At 46.0% G+C, this 15,000-nt stretch overlaps 1 protein-coding gene across 1 annotated transcript in view; it reads left to right on the top strand.

The window, feature by feature from the left end:
* LOC139375770 (collagen, type VI, alpha 1) overlaps positions 1-15,000 on the top strand; it is a 60,664-nt gene that overhangs the window by 38,990 nt on the left and 6,674 nt on the right. The window contains exons 23-25 of the mRNA XM_071117601.1: positions 232-294; positions 9,059-9,124; positions 14,107-14,142. Of these exons, the coding sequence (XP_070973702.1) occupies positions 232-294; positions 9,059-9,124; positions 14,107-14,142 (165 nt within the window). The remainder of the gene's footprint in view (positions 1-231; positions 295-9,058; positions 9,125-14,106; positions 14,143-15,000) is intronic.

The raw sequence follows: 15,000 nt of genomic DNA, 5'->3' as shown, positions 1-15,000 counted from the left end.
AATAGAGAGCCATTTGACCAGGCCTATATCATGACTATATAGGGAATAGAGAGCCATTTGACCAGGCCTATATCATGACTATATAGAGAGTAGAGAGCCATTTAAGATACAGTCCTTCTTTATCCGAGAAATGACGATTTTCCAGTTGTATGTGGTCTGGTTCGCCCAATGTCTGATTCATCAATAGATTTCCATGACAACTGTCTCTGACCCCTGACCTGTGACCTTCAGGGCGGGAAGGGAACTCCGGGACCCAAAGGAGATGACGGAGAGCCTGGAAACCCTGGCCTGGACGTGAGTCACACCGTCTATATCCATCTATATCTATCCCCCTATACCTGGACGTGAGTCACACCGTCTCTATCTGTCTCTCTATCCCTCTCTATCTGTCTCTCTATCCCTCTCTATCTGTCTCTCTATCCCTCTCTATCTGTCTCTCTATCCCTCTCTATCTGTCTCTCTATCCCTCTATATCTGTCTCTCTATCCCTCCCTATCTGTTTCTCTATACCTCTCTATCTGTCTCCTCCTTCTCCCTCTCCTTCTTCTCCCCCTCCTTCCCTTTCCCTCCCTTTCTTTCCCTCCCCAGTCTCTCCCTCCTTCTCCCTCTCCTTCTTCTCCCCCTCCTTCTCTTTCCCCCCCCAGTCTCTCCCTCCCCACTCTCCCTCTTTCTGCCTCTCCTTCTTCTCCCCCTCCTTCTCTTTCCCCCCCAGTCTCTCCCTCCCTTTTCTCTCCCTCCCCAGTCTCTCCCTCCCTTTTCTCTCCCTCCCCAGTCTCTCCCTCCCTTTTCTCTCCCTCCCCAGTCACTCCCACCATTTTCTCTCTCTCCCCAGTCTCTCCCTCCCCAGTCTCTCCCTCCCCAGTCTCTCCCTCCCCAGTCTCTCCCCCCTCAGCCTCTCCCTCCCCAGTCTCTCCCTCCCCAGTCTCTCCCTCCCCAGTCACTCCCTCCCCAGTCTCTCCCTCCCCAGTCTCTCCCTCCCTTTTCTCTCCCTCCCCAGTCTCTCCCTCCTTCTTCTCTCCCTCCCCAGTCTCTCCCTCCCCAGTCTCTCCCTCCTCAGCCTCTCCCTCCCCAGTCTCTCCCTCCCCAGTGTCTCCCTCCCCAGTCTCTCCCTCCCTTTCTCTCCCTCTATCTTTCAGTCTTGCAGCTGGTAACACTTTATGTTCTGGACGCAGTGTGTGTGTGTGTGTGTGTGTGTGTGTGTGTGTGTGTGTGTGTGTGTGTGTGTGTGTGTGTGTGTGTGTGTGTGTGTATTAAAAGCTGTGAGCTGCTGCAGCTGTGTATGTGTCATTGTCATGGATACCAGGAAATGAGGGGAGAGTATGTGGGAAGCTCATTTCTCTTGTTGAACCCCAGTAATGTGTTATAGTCCCAGTGGTGTGTTATAGTCCCAGTCCCAGTGATGTGTTATAGTCCCAGTGGTGTGTTATAGTCCCAGTCCCAGTAATGTGTTATAGTCCCAGTGGTGTGTTATAGTCCCAGTCCCAGTGGTGTGTTATAGTCCCAGTCCCAGTGATGTATTATAGTCCCAGTGGTGTGTTATAGTCCCAGTCCCAGTGATGTGTTATAGTCCCAGTGATGTGTTATAGTCCCAGTGGTGTGTTATAGTCCCAGTCCCAGTGATGTGTTATAGTCCCAGTGGTGTGTTATAGTCCCAGTGATGTGTTATAGTCCCAGTCCCAGTGATGTGTTATAGTCCCAGTGATGTGTTATAGTCCCAGTGATGTGTTATAGTCCCAGTGGTGTGTTATAGTCCCAGTCCCAGTGGTGTGTTATAGTCCCAGTCCCAGTGATGTATTATAGTCCCAGTGGTGTGTTATAGTCCCAGTCCCAGTGATGTGTTATAGTCCCAGTGATGTGTTATAGTCCCAGTGGTGTGTTATAGTCCCAGTCCCAGTGATGTGTTATAGTCCCAGTGATGTGTTACAGTCCCAGTGATGTGTTATAGTCCCAGTGATGTGTTATAGTCCCAGTCCCAGTGATGTGTTATAGTCCCAGTCCCATTCCCAGTGATGTGTTATAGTCCCAGTGATGTGTTATAGTCCCAGTCCCAGTCCCAGTGATGTGTTATAGTCCCAGCAGTCCCAGTGGTGTGTTATAGTCCCAGTCCCAGTGATGTGTTATAGTCCCAGTCCCAGTGTTTTTTGTTATAGTCCCAGTGATGTGTTATAGTCCCAGTGATGTGTTATAGTCCCAGTGATGTGTTATAGTCCCAGTCCCAGTCCCAGTGATGTGTTATAGTCCCAGTCCCAGTGATGTGTTATAGTCCCAGTGATGTGTTATAGTCCCAGTGATGTGTTATAGTCCCAGTGATCTGTTATAGTCCCAGTGATCTGTTATAGTCCCAGTCCCAGTGGTGTGTTATAGTACCAGTGAGGTGTTATAGTCCCAGTCCCAGTGATGTGTTATAGTCCCAGTGATGTGTTACAGTCCCAGTGATGTGTTATAGTCCCAGTGATGTGTTATAGTCCCAGTCCCAGTAATGTGTTATAGTCCCAGTCCCATTCCCAGTGATGTGTTATAGTCCCAGTGATGTGTTATAGTCCCAGTCCCAGTCCCAGTGATGTGTTATAGTCCCAGCAGTCCCAGTGGTGTGTTATAGTCCCAGTCCCAGTGATGTGTTATAGTCCCAGTCCCAGTGTTTTTTGTTATAGTCCCAGTGATGTGTTATAGTCCCAGTGATGTGTTATAGTCCCAGTGATGTGTTATAGTCCCAGTCCCAGTCCCAGTGATGTGTTATAGTCCCAGTCCCAGTGATGTGTTATAGTCCCAGTGATGTGTTATAGTCCCAGTGATGTGTTATAGTCCCAGTGATGTGTTATAGTCCCAGTGATCTGTTATAGTCCCAGTCCCAGTGGTGTGTTATAGTACCAGTGATGTGTTATAGTCCCAGTGATCTGTTATAGTCCCAGTGATGTGTTATAGTCCGAGTGATGTGTTATAGTCCAAGTGATGTGTTATAGTCCCAGTGATGTGTTATAGTCCCAGTCCCAGTAATGTGTTATAGTCCCAGTGATGTGTTATAGTCCCAGTCCCAGTGATGTGTTATAGTCCCAGTCCCAGTGATGTGTTATAGTCCCAGTCCCAGTGATGTGTTATAGTCCCAGTCCCAGTGATGTGTTATAGTCCCAGTCCCAGTGATGTGTTATAGTGGGACTGGGACTGGGACTATGCTGGGACTGGGCTCTATGCCCCATCCCTCAGCCCTCACCTCAGCCCTCCCCTCAGCCCTCTCCTCCGCCCCATACCTCAGCCCTCCCCTCAGACCTTGCTCTATGCCCCATCCCTCAGCCCTCCCCTCAACCCCATCCCTCATCCCTCCCCTCAACCCCATCCCTCAGCCCTCCCCTCAACCCCATCCCTCTCCTCAGCCCCATACCTCAACCCTCCCCTCAACCCCATCCCTCAGCCCTCCCCTCAGCCCTCACAGCCCCGTCCCTCATCCCTCAAAGACCAATCCCTCAGCCCTCACCTCAGCCCCATCCCTCATCCCTCACAGCACCATCCCTCAGTCCTCACCTCAGCCCCATCCCTCAGCCCCCACAGCCCCGTCCCTCATCCCTCACAGCCCCATCCCTCAGCCCTTACCTCAGCCCCATCCCTCATCCCTTCCAGCCACATCCCTCAGCCCTCCCCTCACCCCCATACCTCAACCCTCCAGTAGTCACTAGTCAGGCAGTAGACAGTCGTCACTAGTCAGGCAGTAGACAGTAGACAGTAGACAGTCGTCACTAGTCAGGCAGTAGACAGTAGTCACTAGTCAGGCGGTAGACAGTAGACAGTAGTCACTAGTCAGGCAGTAGACAGTAGATAGTAGTCACTAGTCAGGCAGTAGACAGTAGTCACTAGTCAGGCAGTAGACAGTATACAGTAGTCACTAGTCAGGCAGTAGACAGTATACAGTAGTCACTAGTCAGGCAGTAGGCAGTAGACAGTAGACAGTAGTCAGTAGACAGTATACAGTAGTCACTAGTCAGGCAGTAGACAGTCGTCACTAGTCAGGCAGTAGACAGTAGACAGTAGACAGTAGACAGTCGTCACTAGTCAGGCAGTAGACAGTAGACAGTAGTCAGTAGACTGTAGACAGTAGACAGTAGACAGTAGACAGTAGACAGTAGGCAGTAGGCAGTAGACAGTCATCACTAGTCAGGCAGTAGACAGTAGACAGTAGACAGTAGTCACTAGTCAGGCAGTAGACAGTAGACAGTAGACAGTAGACAGTAGGCAGTAGACAGTAGACACTAGACAGTAGTCACTAGTCACTAGTCAGGCAGTAGACAGTAGACAGTAGACAGCAGACAGTAGACAGTAGTCACTAGTCAGACAGTAGACAGTAGACAGTAGACAGTAGACAGTAGACAGTAGACAGTCGTCACCAGTCAGGCAGTAGACAGTAGGCACTAGTCAGACAGTAGACAGTAGTCACTAGTCAGGCAATAGACAGTAGACAGTAGTCAGGCAGTAGACAGTAGACAGTAGACAGTCGTCACTAGTCAGGCAGTAGACAGTAGACACTAGTCAGGCAGTAGACAGTAGACAGTAGTCACTAGTCAGGCAGTAGACAGTAGATAGTAGTCACTAGTCAGGCAGTAGACAGTAGACAGTAGTCACTAGTCAGGCAGTAGACAGTAGATAGTAGTCACTAGTCAGGCAGTAGACAATAGTCACTAGTCAGGCAGTAGACAGCATACAGTAGTCACTAGTCAGGCAGTAGACAGTATACAGTAGTCACTAGTCAGGCAGTAGACAGTAGACAGTAGACAGTAGACAGTATACAGTAGTCACTAGTCAGGCAGTAGACAGTCGTCACTAGTCAGGCAGTAGACAGTAGACAGTAGACAGTCGTCACTAGTCATGCAGTAGACAGTAGACAGTAGTCAGTAGACTGTAGGCAGTAGACAGTAGACAGTAGACACTAGTCAGGCAGTAGACAGTAGACAGTAGTCACTAGTCAGGCAGTAGACAGTAGACAGTAGACAGTAGGCTGTAGACAGTAGACAGTAGACAGTAGTCACTAGTCAGGCAGTAGACAGTAGACAGTAGACAGCAGACAGTAGACAGTAGTCACTAGTCAGACAGTAGACAGTAGACAGTCGACAGTAGACAGTAGACAGTCGTCACCAGTCAGGCAGTAGACAGTAGGCACTAGTCAGACAGTAGACAGTAGACAGTAGTCAGGCAGTAGACAGTCGTCACTAGTCAGACAGTAGACAGTAGTCACTAGTCAGGCAATAGACAGTAGACAGTAGTCAGGCAGTAGACAGTAGACAGTAGACAGTCGTCACTAGCCAGGCAGTAGACAGTAGTCACTAGTCAGGCAGTAGACAGTAGACAGTAGTCACTAGTCAGGCAGTAGACAGTAGTCACTAGTCAGGCAGTAGACAGTAGACAATAGACACTAGTCAGGCAGTTGACAGTAGTCACTAGTCAGGCAGTAGACAGTAGACAGTAGACAGTCGTCACTAGTCAGGCAGTAGACAGTAGTCACTAGTCAGGCAGTAGACAGTCGTCACTAGTCAGGCAGTAGACAGTAGTCACTAGTCAGGCAGTAGACAGTAGACAGTAGTCACTAGTCAGGCAGTAGACAGTAGTCACTAGTCAGACAGTAGACAGTAGTCACTAGTCAGGCAGTAGACAGTAGTCACTAGTCAGGGAGTAGACAGTAATCACTAGTCAGGCAGTAGACAGTAGTCATTAGTCATACAGTAGACAGTAGTCAGGGAGTAGACAGTAGTCACTAGTCATACAGTAGACAGTAGTCACTAGTCAGACAGTAGACAGTAGTCACTAGTCAGACAGTAGACAGTAGTCACTAGTCAGACAGTAGACAGTAGTCACTAGTCAGACAGTAGACAGTAGTCACTAGTCAGGCAGTAGACAGTAGTCACTAGTCAGACAGTAGACAGTAGTCACTAGTCAGGCAGTAGACAGTAATCACTAGTCAGACAGTAGACAGTAGTCACTAGTAGACAGTCGTCACTAGTCAGGCAGTAGACAGTAGTCACTAGTCAGGCAGTAGACAGTAGACAGTAGTCACTAGTCAGGCAGTAGACAGTAGATAGTAGTCACTAGTCAGGCAGTAGACAGTAGTCACTAGTCAGGCAGTAGACAGTATACAGTAGTCACTAGTCAGGCAGTAGACAGTAGTCACTAGTCAGGCAGTAGACAGTATACAGTAGTCACTAGTCAGGCAGTAGGCAGTAGACAGTAGACAGTAGTCAGTAGACAGTATACAGTAGTCACTAGTCAGGCAGTAGACAGTCGTCACTAGTCAGGCAGTAGACAGTAGACAGTAGACAGTAGACAGTCGTCACTAGTCAGGCAGTAGACAGTAGACAGTAGTCAGTAGACTGTAGACAGTAGACAGTAGACAGTAGACAGTAGACAGTAGGCAGTAGACAGTCGTCACTAGTCAGGCAGTAGACAGTAGACAGTAGACAGTAGTCACTAGTCAGGCAGTAGACAGTAGACAGTAGACAGTAGACAGTAGTCAGTAGACAGTAGACAGTAGTCAGTAGACAGTCGTCACTAGTCAGGCAGTAGACAGTAGACAGTAGACAGTAGTCACTAGTCAGGCAGTAGACAGTAGACAGTAGACAGTAGGCAGTAGACAGTAGACAGTAGACAGTAGTCACTAGTCACTAGTCAGGCAGTAGACAGTAGACAGTAGACAGCAGACAGTAGACAGTAGTCACTAGTCAGACAGTAGACAGTAGACAGTAGACAGTAGACAGTAGACAGTCGTCACCAGTCAGGCAGTAGACTGTAGGCACTAGTCAGACAGTAGACAGTAGTCACTAGTCAGGCAATAGACAGTAGACAGTAGTCAGGCAGTAGACAGTAGACAGTAGACAGTCGTCAATAGTCAGGCAGTAGACAGTAGACAGTAGTCACTAGTCAGGCAGTAGACAGTAGATAGTAGTCACTAGTCAGGCAGTAGACAGTAGACAGTAGTCACTAGTCAGGCAGTAGACAGTAAGTAGATAGTAGTCACTAGTCAGGCAGTAGACAGTCGTCACTAGTCAGGCAGTAGACAGTAGACAGTAGTCACTAGTCAGGCAGTAGACAGTAGATAGTAGTCACTAGTCAGGCAGTAGACAATAGTCACTAGTCAGGCAGTAGACAGTATACAGTAGTCACTAGTCAGGCAGTAGACAGTATACAGTAGTCACTAGTCAGGCAGTAGACAGTAGACAGTAGACAGTAGACAGTATACAGTAGTCACTAGTCAGGCAGTAGACAGTCGTCACTAGTCAGGCAGTAGACAGTAGACAGTAGACAGTCGTCACTAGTCAGGCAGTAGACAGTAGACAGTAGTCAGTAGACTGTAGGCAGTAGACAGTAGACAGTAGGCACTAGTCAGGCAGTAGACAGTAGACAGTAGTCACTAGTCAGGCAGTAGACAGTAGACAGTAGACAGTAGGCTGTAGACAGTAGACAGTAGACAGTAGTCACTAGTCAGGCAGTAGACAGTAGACAGTAGACAGCAGACAGTAGGCAGTAGTCACTAGTCAGACAGTAGACAGTAGACAGTCGACAGTAGACAGTAGACAGTCGTCACCAGTCAGGCAGTAGACAGTAGGCACTAGTCAGACAGTAGACAGTAGACAGTAGTCAGGCAGTAGACAGTCGTCACTAGTCAGACAGTAGACAGTAGTCACTAGTCAGGCAATAGACAGTAGACAGTAGTCAGGCAGTAGACAGTAGACAGTAGACAGTCGTCACTAGTCAGGCAGTAGACAGTAGTCACTATTCAGGCAGTAGACAATAGACAGTAGTCACTAGTCAGGCAGTAGACAGTAGTCACTAGTCAGGCAGTAGACAGTAGACAATAGACACTAGTCAGGCAGTTGACAGTAGTCACTAGTCAGGCAGTAGACAGTAGACAGTAGACAGTCGTCACTAGTCAGGCAGTAGACAGTAGTCACTAGTCAGGCAGTAGACAGTCGTCACTAGTCAGGCAGTAGACAGTAGACAGTAGACAGTCGTCACTAGTCAGGCAGTAGACAGTAGTCACTAGTCAGGCAGTAGACAGTAGACAGTAGTCACTAGTCAGGCAGTAGACAGTAGTCACTAGTCAGACAGTAGACAGTAGTCACTAGTCAGGCAGTAGACAGTAGTCACTAGTCAGGGAGTAGACAGTAATCACTAGTCAGGCAGTAGACAGTAGTCATTAGTCATACAGTAGACAGTAGTCAGGGAGTAGACAGTAGTCACTAGTCATACAGTAGACAGTAGTCACTAGTCAGACAGTAGACAGTAGTTACTAGTCAGACAGTAGACAGTAGTCACTAGTCAGACAGTAGACAGTAGTCACTAGTCAGGCAGTAGACAGTATACAGTAGTCACTAGTCAGACAGTAGACAGTAGACAGTAGACAGTAGACAGTCGTCACTAGTCAGGCAGTAGACAGTAGTCACTAGTCAGACAGTAGACAGTAGTCAGTAGACAGTAGTCACTAGTCAGACAGTAGACAGTAGTCACTAGTCAGGCAGTAGTCCGTAGACAGTAGTCAGTAGACAGTAGTCACTAGTCAGGCAGTAGACAGTAGTCAGTAGACAGTAATCACTAGTCAGACAGTAGACAGTAGACAGTAGTCACTAGTCAGTCAGTAGACAGTAGTCACTAGTCAGGCATTAGACAGTAGTCAGTAGACAGTAGTCACTAGTCAGACAGTAGACAGTAGTCAGTAGACAGTAGTCACTAGTCAGGCAGTAGACAGTAGACAGTAGTCGCTAGTCAGGCAGTAGACAGTAGTCACTAGTCAGGCAGTAGACAGTAGACAGTAGTCACTAGTCAGGCAGTAGACAGTAATCAGTAGTCACTAGTCAGGCAGTAGACAGTAGACAGTAGTCACTAGTCAGGCAGTAGACAGTAGACAGTAGACAGTAGTCACTAGTCAGGCAGTAGACAGTATAGTCCACCTGTTTTGAGTGAACTTTGACCCCAGATATAATAATATAGGTTACTCATCAGTTGTCTCACCCTCTCTCACGACACTGTCAAAGTTTCACTACCTGTATTATGTGTTACTAAGTCTCTACCTGTCTCTCCTCTGCAGAACGACTCCCCAGGACTCCCAGGGAACAAAGGAGCCAAAGGTCACCGAGGACCTGAAGGAAACCCTGTAAGACAGAGAGATCAATTACATTTATTTCATAAAACCCTTTTTACATCAGCAGTTGTCACAAAGTGCTTTACAAATTCCCAGCCTTGAACCCCATAGAGCAAGCAATGCAGCGGCAGAAGCACAGCGACTAGGAGAAACTGTCTAGATGGAAGGAACCTATTGGAAGAAACCCAGACAGGAACCAGGCTTCTAGGGCTGGCCCACCCTCTTCTATAGATGGATGGAGAGAGGCAGACAGCCAGCGAGACAGCGACAGAGAGACAGAGAGAGAGAGACAGAGAGACAGATAGACAAGAGAGAAACAGAGACAGAGAGAGAGACAGAGAGAGAGCTAGAGAGAGAGAGCTAGAGAGAGAGAGCTAGAGAGAGAGAGAGACAGAGAGAGAGAGAGCTAGAGAGAGAGCTAGAGAGAGAGAGAGAGAGACAGAGAGAGAGAGAGAGAGAGAGAGCTAGAGAGAGAGAGCTAGAGAGAGAGAGAGAGAGACAGAGAGACAGAGAGAGAGAGACAGAGAGACAGATAGACAAGAGAGAAACAGAGACAGAGAGAGAGACAGAGAGATGCACTCAATGTAGCACTTTTTTCTTTGTTATAAATTCAACTTATTATTATTTGAAGAGAGACGGAGAGATGGTGTGAGAGAGAGGGGTTACAGTCTCTCCCCTCTGTTTTTCCCTGGCTAGTGGCTAGGCTGCATATTTATAGGATAAACAGTTTGAGTTATGTGTTTGTGGGAAGTGTGCTACACTCAGCCTACAATTAACTGCTGTGTGCGTGCTTGTGCGTGTGGTTGTATCCTCTTCGTCAAGAAAAAATGCTCGTAAATGGAATATTCTCTGCTTGAAACAAACAGATGGGAGTGAGGGCAATGGAAGGACGAAAAGAGAGAGACGTAGAACCATTGAAAGATCCTGTTGTTGAAGCAGAGAGATGTAGAACTATTGAAAGACCCTGAAGCAGAGAGAGACGTAGAACTATTGAAAGACACTGAAGCAGAGAGAGACGTAGAACTATTGAAAGACCCTGAAGCAGAGAGACGTAGACCTATTGAAAGACCCTGAAGCAGAGAGACGTAGAACTATTGAAAGACCCCGAAGCAGAGAGACGTAGAACTATTGAAAGACCCTGTTGTTGAAGCAGAGAGAGACGTAGAACTATTGAAAGACCCTGTTGTTGAAGCAGAGAGACGTAGAACTATTGAAAGACCCTGTTGTTGAAGCAGAGAGAGACGTAGAACTATTGAAAGACCTTGTTGTTGAAGCAGAGGGACGTAGAACTATTGAAAGACCCTGTTGTTGAAGCAGAGGGACGTAGAACTATTGAAAGACCCTCCACTAACTAGCTCCTTTCATCTACTACAGTAGGGCTTCTACACTAACTAGCCCCATTCATATATTAAAGTAGGGCTTCTACACTAACTAGCCCCATTCATATATTACAGTAGGGCTCCTCTACTAGCCCCATTCATCTATTACAGTAGGGCTTCTACACTAACTAGCCCCATTCATCTATTACAGTAGGGCTTCTACACTAACTAGCCCCATTCATCTATTACAGTAGGGCCACTACACTAACTAGCCCCTTTCATCTACTACAGTAGGGATTCTACACTAACTAGCCCCATTCATCTATTACAGTAGGGCTCCTCTACTAGCCCCATTCATCTATTACAGTAGGGATACTACAGTAACTAGCCCCATTCATCTATTACAGTAGGGCTCCTCTACTAGCCCCATTAATCTATTACAGTAGGGATACTACACTAACTAGCCCCATTAATCTATTACAGTAGGGCTTCTACACTAACTAGCCCCATTAATCTATTACAGTAGGGCTCCTACACTAACTAGCCCCATTCATCTATTACAGTAGGGCTCCTCTACTAGCCCCATTCATCTATTACAGTAGGGCTCCTACACTAACTAGCCCCATTCATCTATTACAGTAGGGCTCCTCTACTAGCCCCATCCATCTATTACAGTAGGGTTACTACACTAACTAGCCCCATTCATCTATTACAGTAGGGCTCCTACACTAACTAGCCCCATTCATCTATTACAGTAGGGCTCCTCTACTAGCCCCATTCATCTTTTACAGTAGGGCTCCTACACTAACTAGCCCCATTCATCTATTACAGTAGGGCTTCTACACTAACTTGCCCCGTTCATCTATTACAGTAGGGTTACTGCACTAACTAGCCCCATTCATCTATTGCAGTAGGGCTTTGACACTAACTAGCCCCATTCATCTATTACAGTAGGGCTTTGACGCTAACTAACCCCATTCATCTATTACAGTAGGGCTCCTACACTAACTAGCCCCATTCATTTATTACAGTAGGAATACTACACTAACTATCCCCATTCATCTTATACAGTAGGGTTCCTCTACTAGCCCCATTCATCTATTACAGTAGGGCTTCTACACTAACTAGCCCCATTAATCTATTACAGTAGGTCTCCTCTACTAGCCCCATTCATCTATTACAGTAGGACTTCTACACTAACTATCCCCATTCATCTATTACAGTAAGGCTTCTCTACTAGCCCCATTAATTTATTACAGTAGGGCTTCTACACTAACTAGCCCCATTAATCTATTACAGTAGGGCTCCTCTACTAGCCCCATTCATCTACTACAGTAGGGCTTCTACACTAACTAGCCCCATTAATCTATTACAGTAAGGCTTCTCTACTAGCCCCATTCATTTATTACAGTAGGGATTCTACACTAACTAGCCCCATTTGTCTATTATAGTAGTGCTCCTCTACTAGCCCCATTCGTCTATTACAGTAGGGCTCCTCTACTAGCCCCATTCATATATTACAGTAGGGCTCCTCTACTAGCCTCATTCATCTACTACAGTAGGGCTTCTACACTAACTAGCCCCATTCATATATTACAGTAGGGCTCCTCTACTAGCCTCATTCATCTACTACAGTAGGGTTACTACACGAACTAGCCCCATTCATCTATTACAGTAGCGCTACTATACTAACTAGCCCCATTCGTCTATTACTGTAGGGCTACTACACTAACTAGCCCCATTCATCTATTACTGTAGAGCTACTACACTAACTAGCCCCATTCATCTATTACAGTAGGGCTACTACACTAACTAGCCCCATTCATCTATTACAGTAGGGCTCCTCTACTAGCCCCATTCATCTTTTACAGTAGGGCTTTGACACTAACTAGCCCCATTCATCTATTACAGTAGGATTTTGACACTAACTAGCCCCATTCATCTATTACAGTAGGGTTACTACACTAACTAGCCCCATTAATCTATTACAGTAGGGCTACTACACTAACTAGCCCCATTCATCTATTACAGTAGAGCTTTGACACTAACTAGACCCATTCATCTATTACAGTAGGGCTTTGACACTAACTAGCCCCATTCATCTATTACAGTAGGGCTTTGACACTAACTAGCCCCATTCATCTATTACAGTAGGGCTTTGACACTAACTAGCCCCATTCATATATTACAGTAGGGCTTTGACACTAACTAGCCCCATTCATCTATTACAGTAGGGCTTCTACACTAACTAGCCCCATTCATCTATTAAATTAGGGCTCCTACACTAACTAGCCCCATTCATTTATTACAGTAAGACTACTACACTAACTATCCCCATTCATCTATTACAGTAGGGCTTTGACACTAACTAGCCCCATTCATCTATTACAGTAGGGCTTTGACACCAACTAGCCCCATTCATCTATTACAGTAGGGCTTTGACACTAACTAGCCCCATTCATCTATTACAGTAGGGATTTGACACTAACTAGCCCCATTCATCTATTACAGTAGGGCTTTGACCCTAACTAGCCCCATTTATCTATTACAGTAGGGCTTTGACACTAACTAGCCCCATTCATCTATTACAGTAGGGCTTCTGCACTAACTAGCCCCATTCATCTATTACAGTACAGCTCCTCTACTAGCCCCATTCATATATTACAGTAGGGATGCTCTACTAGCCCCATTCATCTATTGCAGTAGGGCTCCTACACTAGCCCCATTCATCTATTACAGTAGGGCTTCTACACTAACTAGCCCCATTCATATATTACAGTAGGGCTCCTCTACTAGCCCCATTCATCTATTGCAGTAGGGCTCCTCTACTAGCCCCATTCATCTATTGCAGTAGGGCTCCTCTAATAACCCCATTCATCTATTACAGTAGGGCTCCTCTACTAGCCACATTCATCTATTGCAGTAGGGCTCCTCTACTAGCCCCATTCATATATTACAGTAGGGCTCCTCTACTAGCCCCATGCATCTATTGCAGTAGGGCTCCTCTACTAGCCACATTCATCTATTGCAGTAGGGCTTCTAGACTAGCCCCATTCATCTATTGCAGTAGGGCTCCTCTACTAGCCCCATTCATCTATTGCAGTAGGGCTTCTAGACTAGCCCCATTCATCTATTGCAGTAGGGCTCCTCTACTAGCGACATTCATCTATTGCAGTAGGGCTCCTCTACTAACCCCATTCATATTTTACAGTAGGGCTCCTCTACTAGCGACATTCATCTATTGCAGTAGGGCTTCTAGACTAGCCCTATTCATCTATTGCAGTAGGGCTCCTCTACTAACCTATTAAATCTCCGTCTTGCACACAGCATTGATTCGTCATCATTACCTCTTCATTCTAAATATTCAATATTCATTCAAATCGTCCTGCTGTAGGATGATGTCCCTCCTGCGACTAAATAAGATCTGACATTAGTTATGTCCCTATAAGGTAATGATGCATGGCTCACTCCTCTTCTCTCTCTCTCTCTCTTTCTCTCTCTTTGTCTCTTTGTCTGTCTGTCTGTCTCTCTCTCTGTCTCTCTCTCTCCCTCTCTCCCTCTTTCTCTCTCTCTCACTCTCCCTCTCTCTCTCTCTCTCTCTGTCTCTCTCTCTCTCTCCCTCTCTCTCTCTCTCTCTCCCTCTCTCTCTGTCTCTCTCTCTGTCTCTGTCTACAGGGACCAGTTGGGCCTCCCGGACCTGCAGGAGTTGATGTGAGTCAATGTTACAGGAGGAGACGCTATAAACTGTGTGTTAACTTGCGATTAAATACTGCTCACTGTAAAACATTTCTGGTATCTTATGTGGTTATATCAAGATCAGGGTTTAAATATCTAAATGACTTTCACACATTCAGGTACAGTATATTTTATTTGAAAAGACAAGCAGTTGAACCTTTTTCTTTAGGAAATAGACACTCCCATGCATTTTACCCAGGTATTGGAAAATATAATTTGATTTGAAAGAAGTACTTGAAAATCTTTAATACAATTTGGTCGACTATTTGGTTTTTACAAATAACCATTCAAATATTAAAATCAAAGGAATTGTTTTGGGCTCTGTATTTGTAAATACTCAAATCAAAGGAATTGTTTTGGGCTCTGTATTTGTAAATACTCAAATGGAAAAATAAAGTAAAAACAGAAAGTAAAATTATTATATACATTCTGAAAGTATTCAGACCCCCTTTTAAACAATAAGGCTGTAATGTGGAAAGAGTCAAGGGGAATACTTTCTGAAGGCCCTGTATCTACTGTTTTAATATTCTACTGATGGAGGGCCATTAATATTCTACTGATGGAAGGGCAGTAATATTCTACTGATGGAAGGACATTAATATTCTACTGATGGAAGGGCAGTAATATTCTACTGATGGAAGGGCATTAATATTCTACTGATGGAGGGGCAGTAATATTCTACTGATGGAAGGGCAGTAATATTCTACTGATGGAAGGGCATTAATATTCTACTGATGGAGGGGCAGTAATATTCTACTGATGGAAGGACATTAATATTCTACAGATGGAAGGACATTAATATTCTACTGATGGAAGGGCATTAATATCCTACTG

The sequence above is a fragment of the Oncorhynchus clarkii genome, chromosome 20 (genome assembly GCF_045791955.1).
Source record: "Oncorhynchus clarkii lewisi isolate Uvic-CL-2024 chromosome 20, UVic_Ocla_1.0, whole genome shotgun sequence".
Lineage (NCBI taxonomy): Eukaryota > Metazoa > Chordata > Actinopteri > Salmoniformes > Salmonidae > Oncorhynchus > Oncorhynchus clarkii.
The sequence above is the reverse complement of the archived record's forward strand: the minus strand, read 5'-3'. Positions and strand labels throughout refer to the sequence as shown.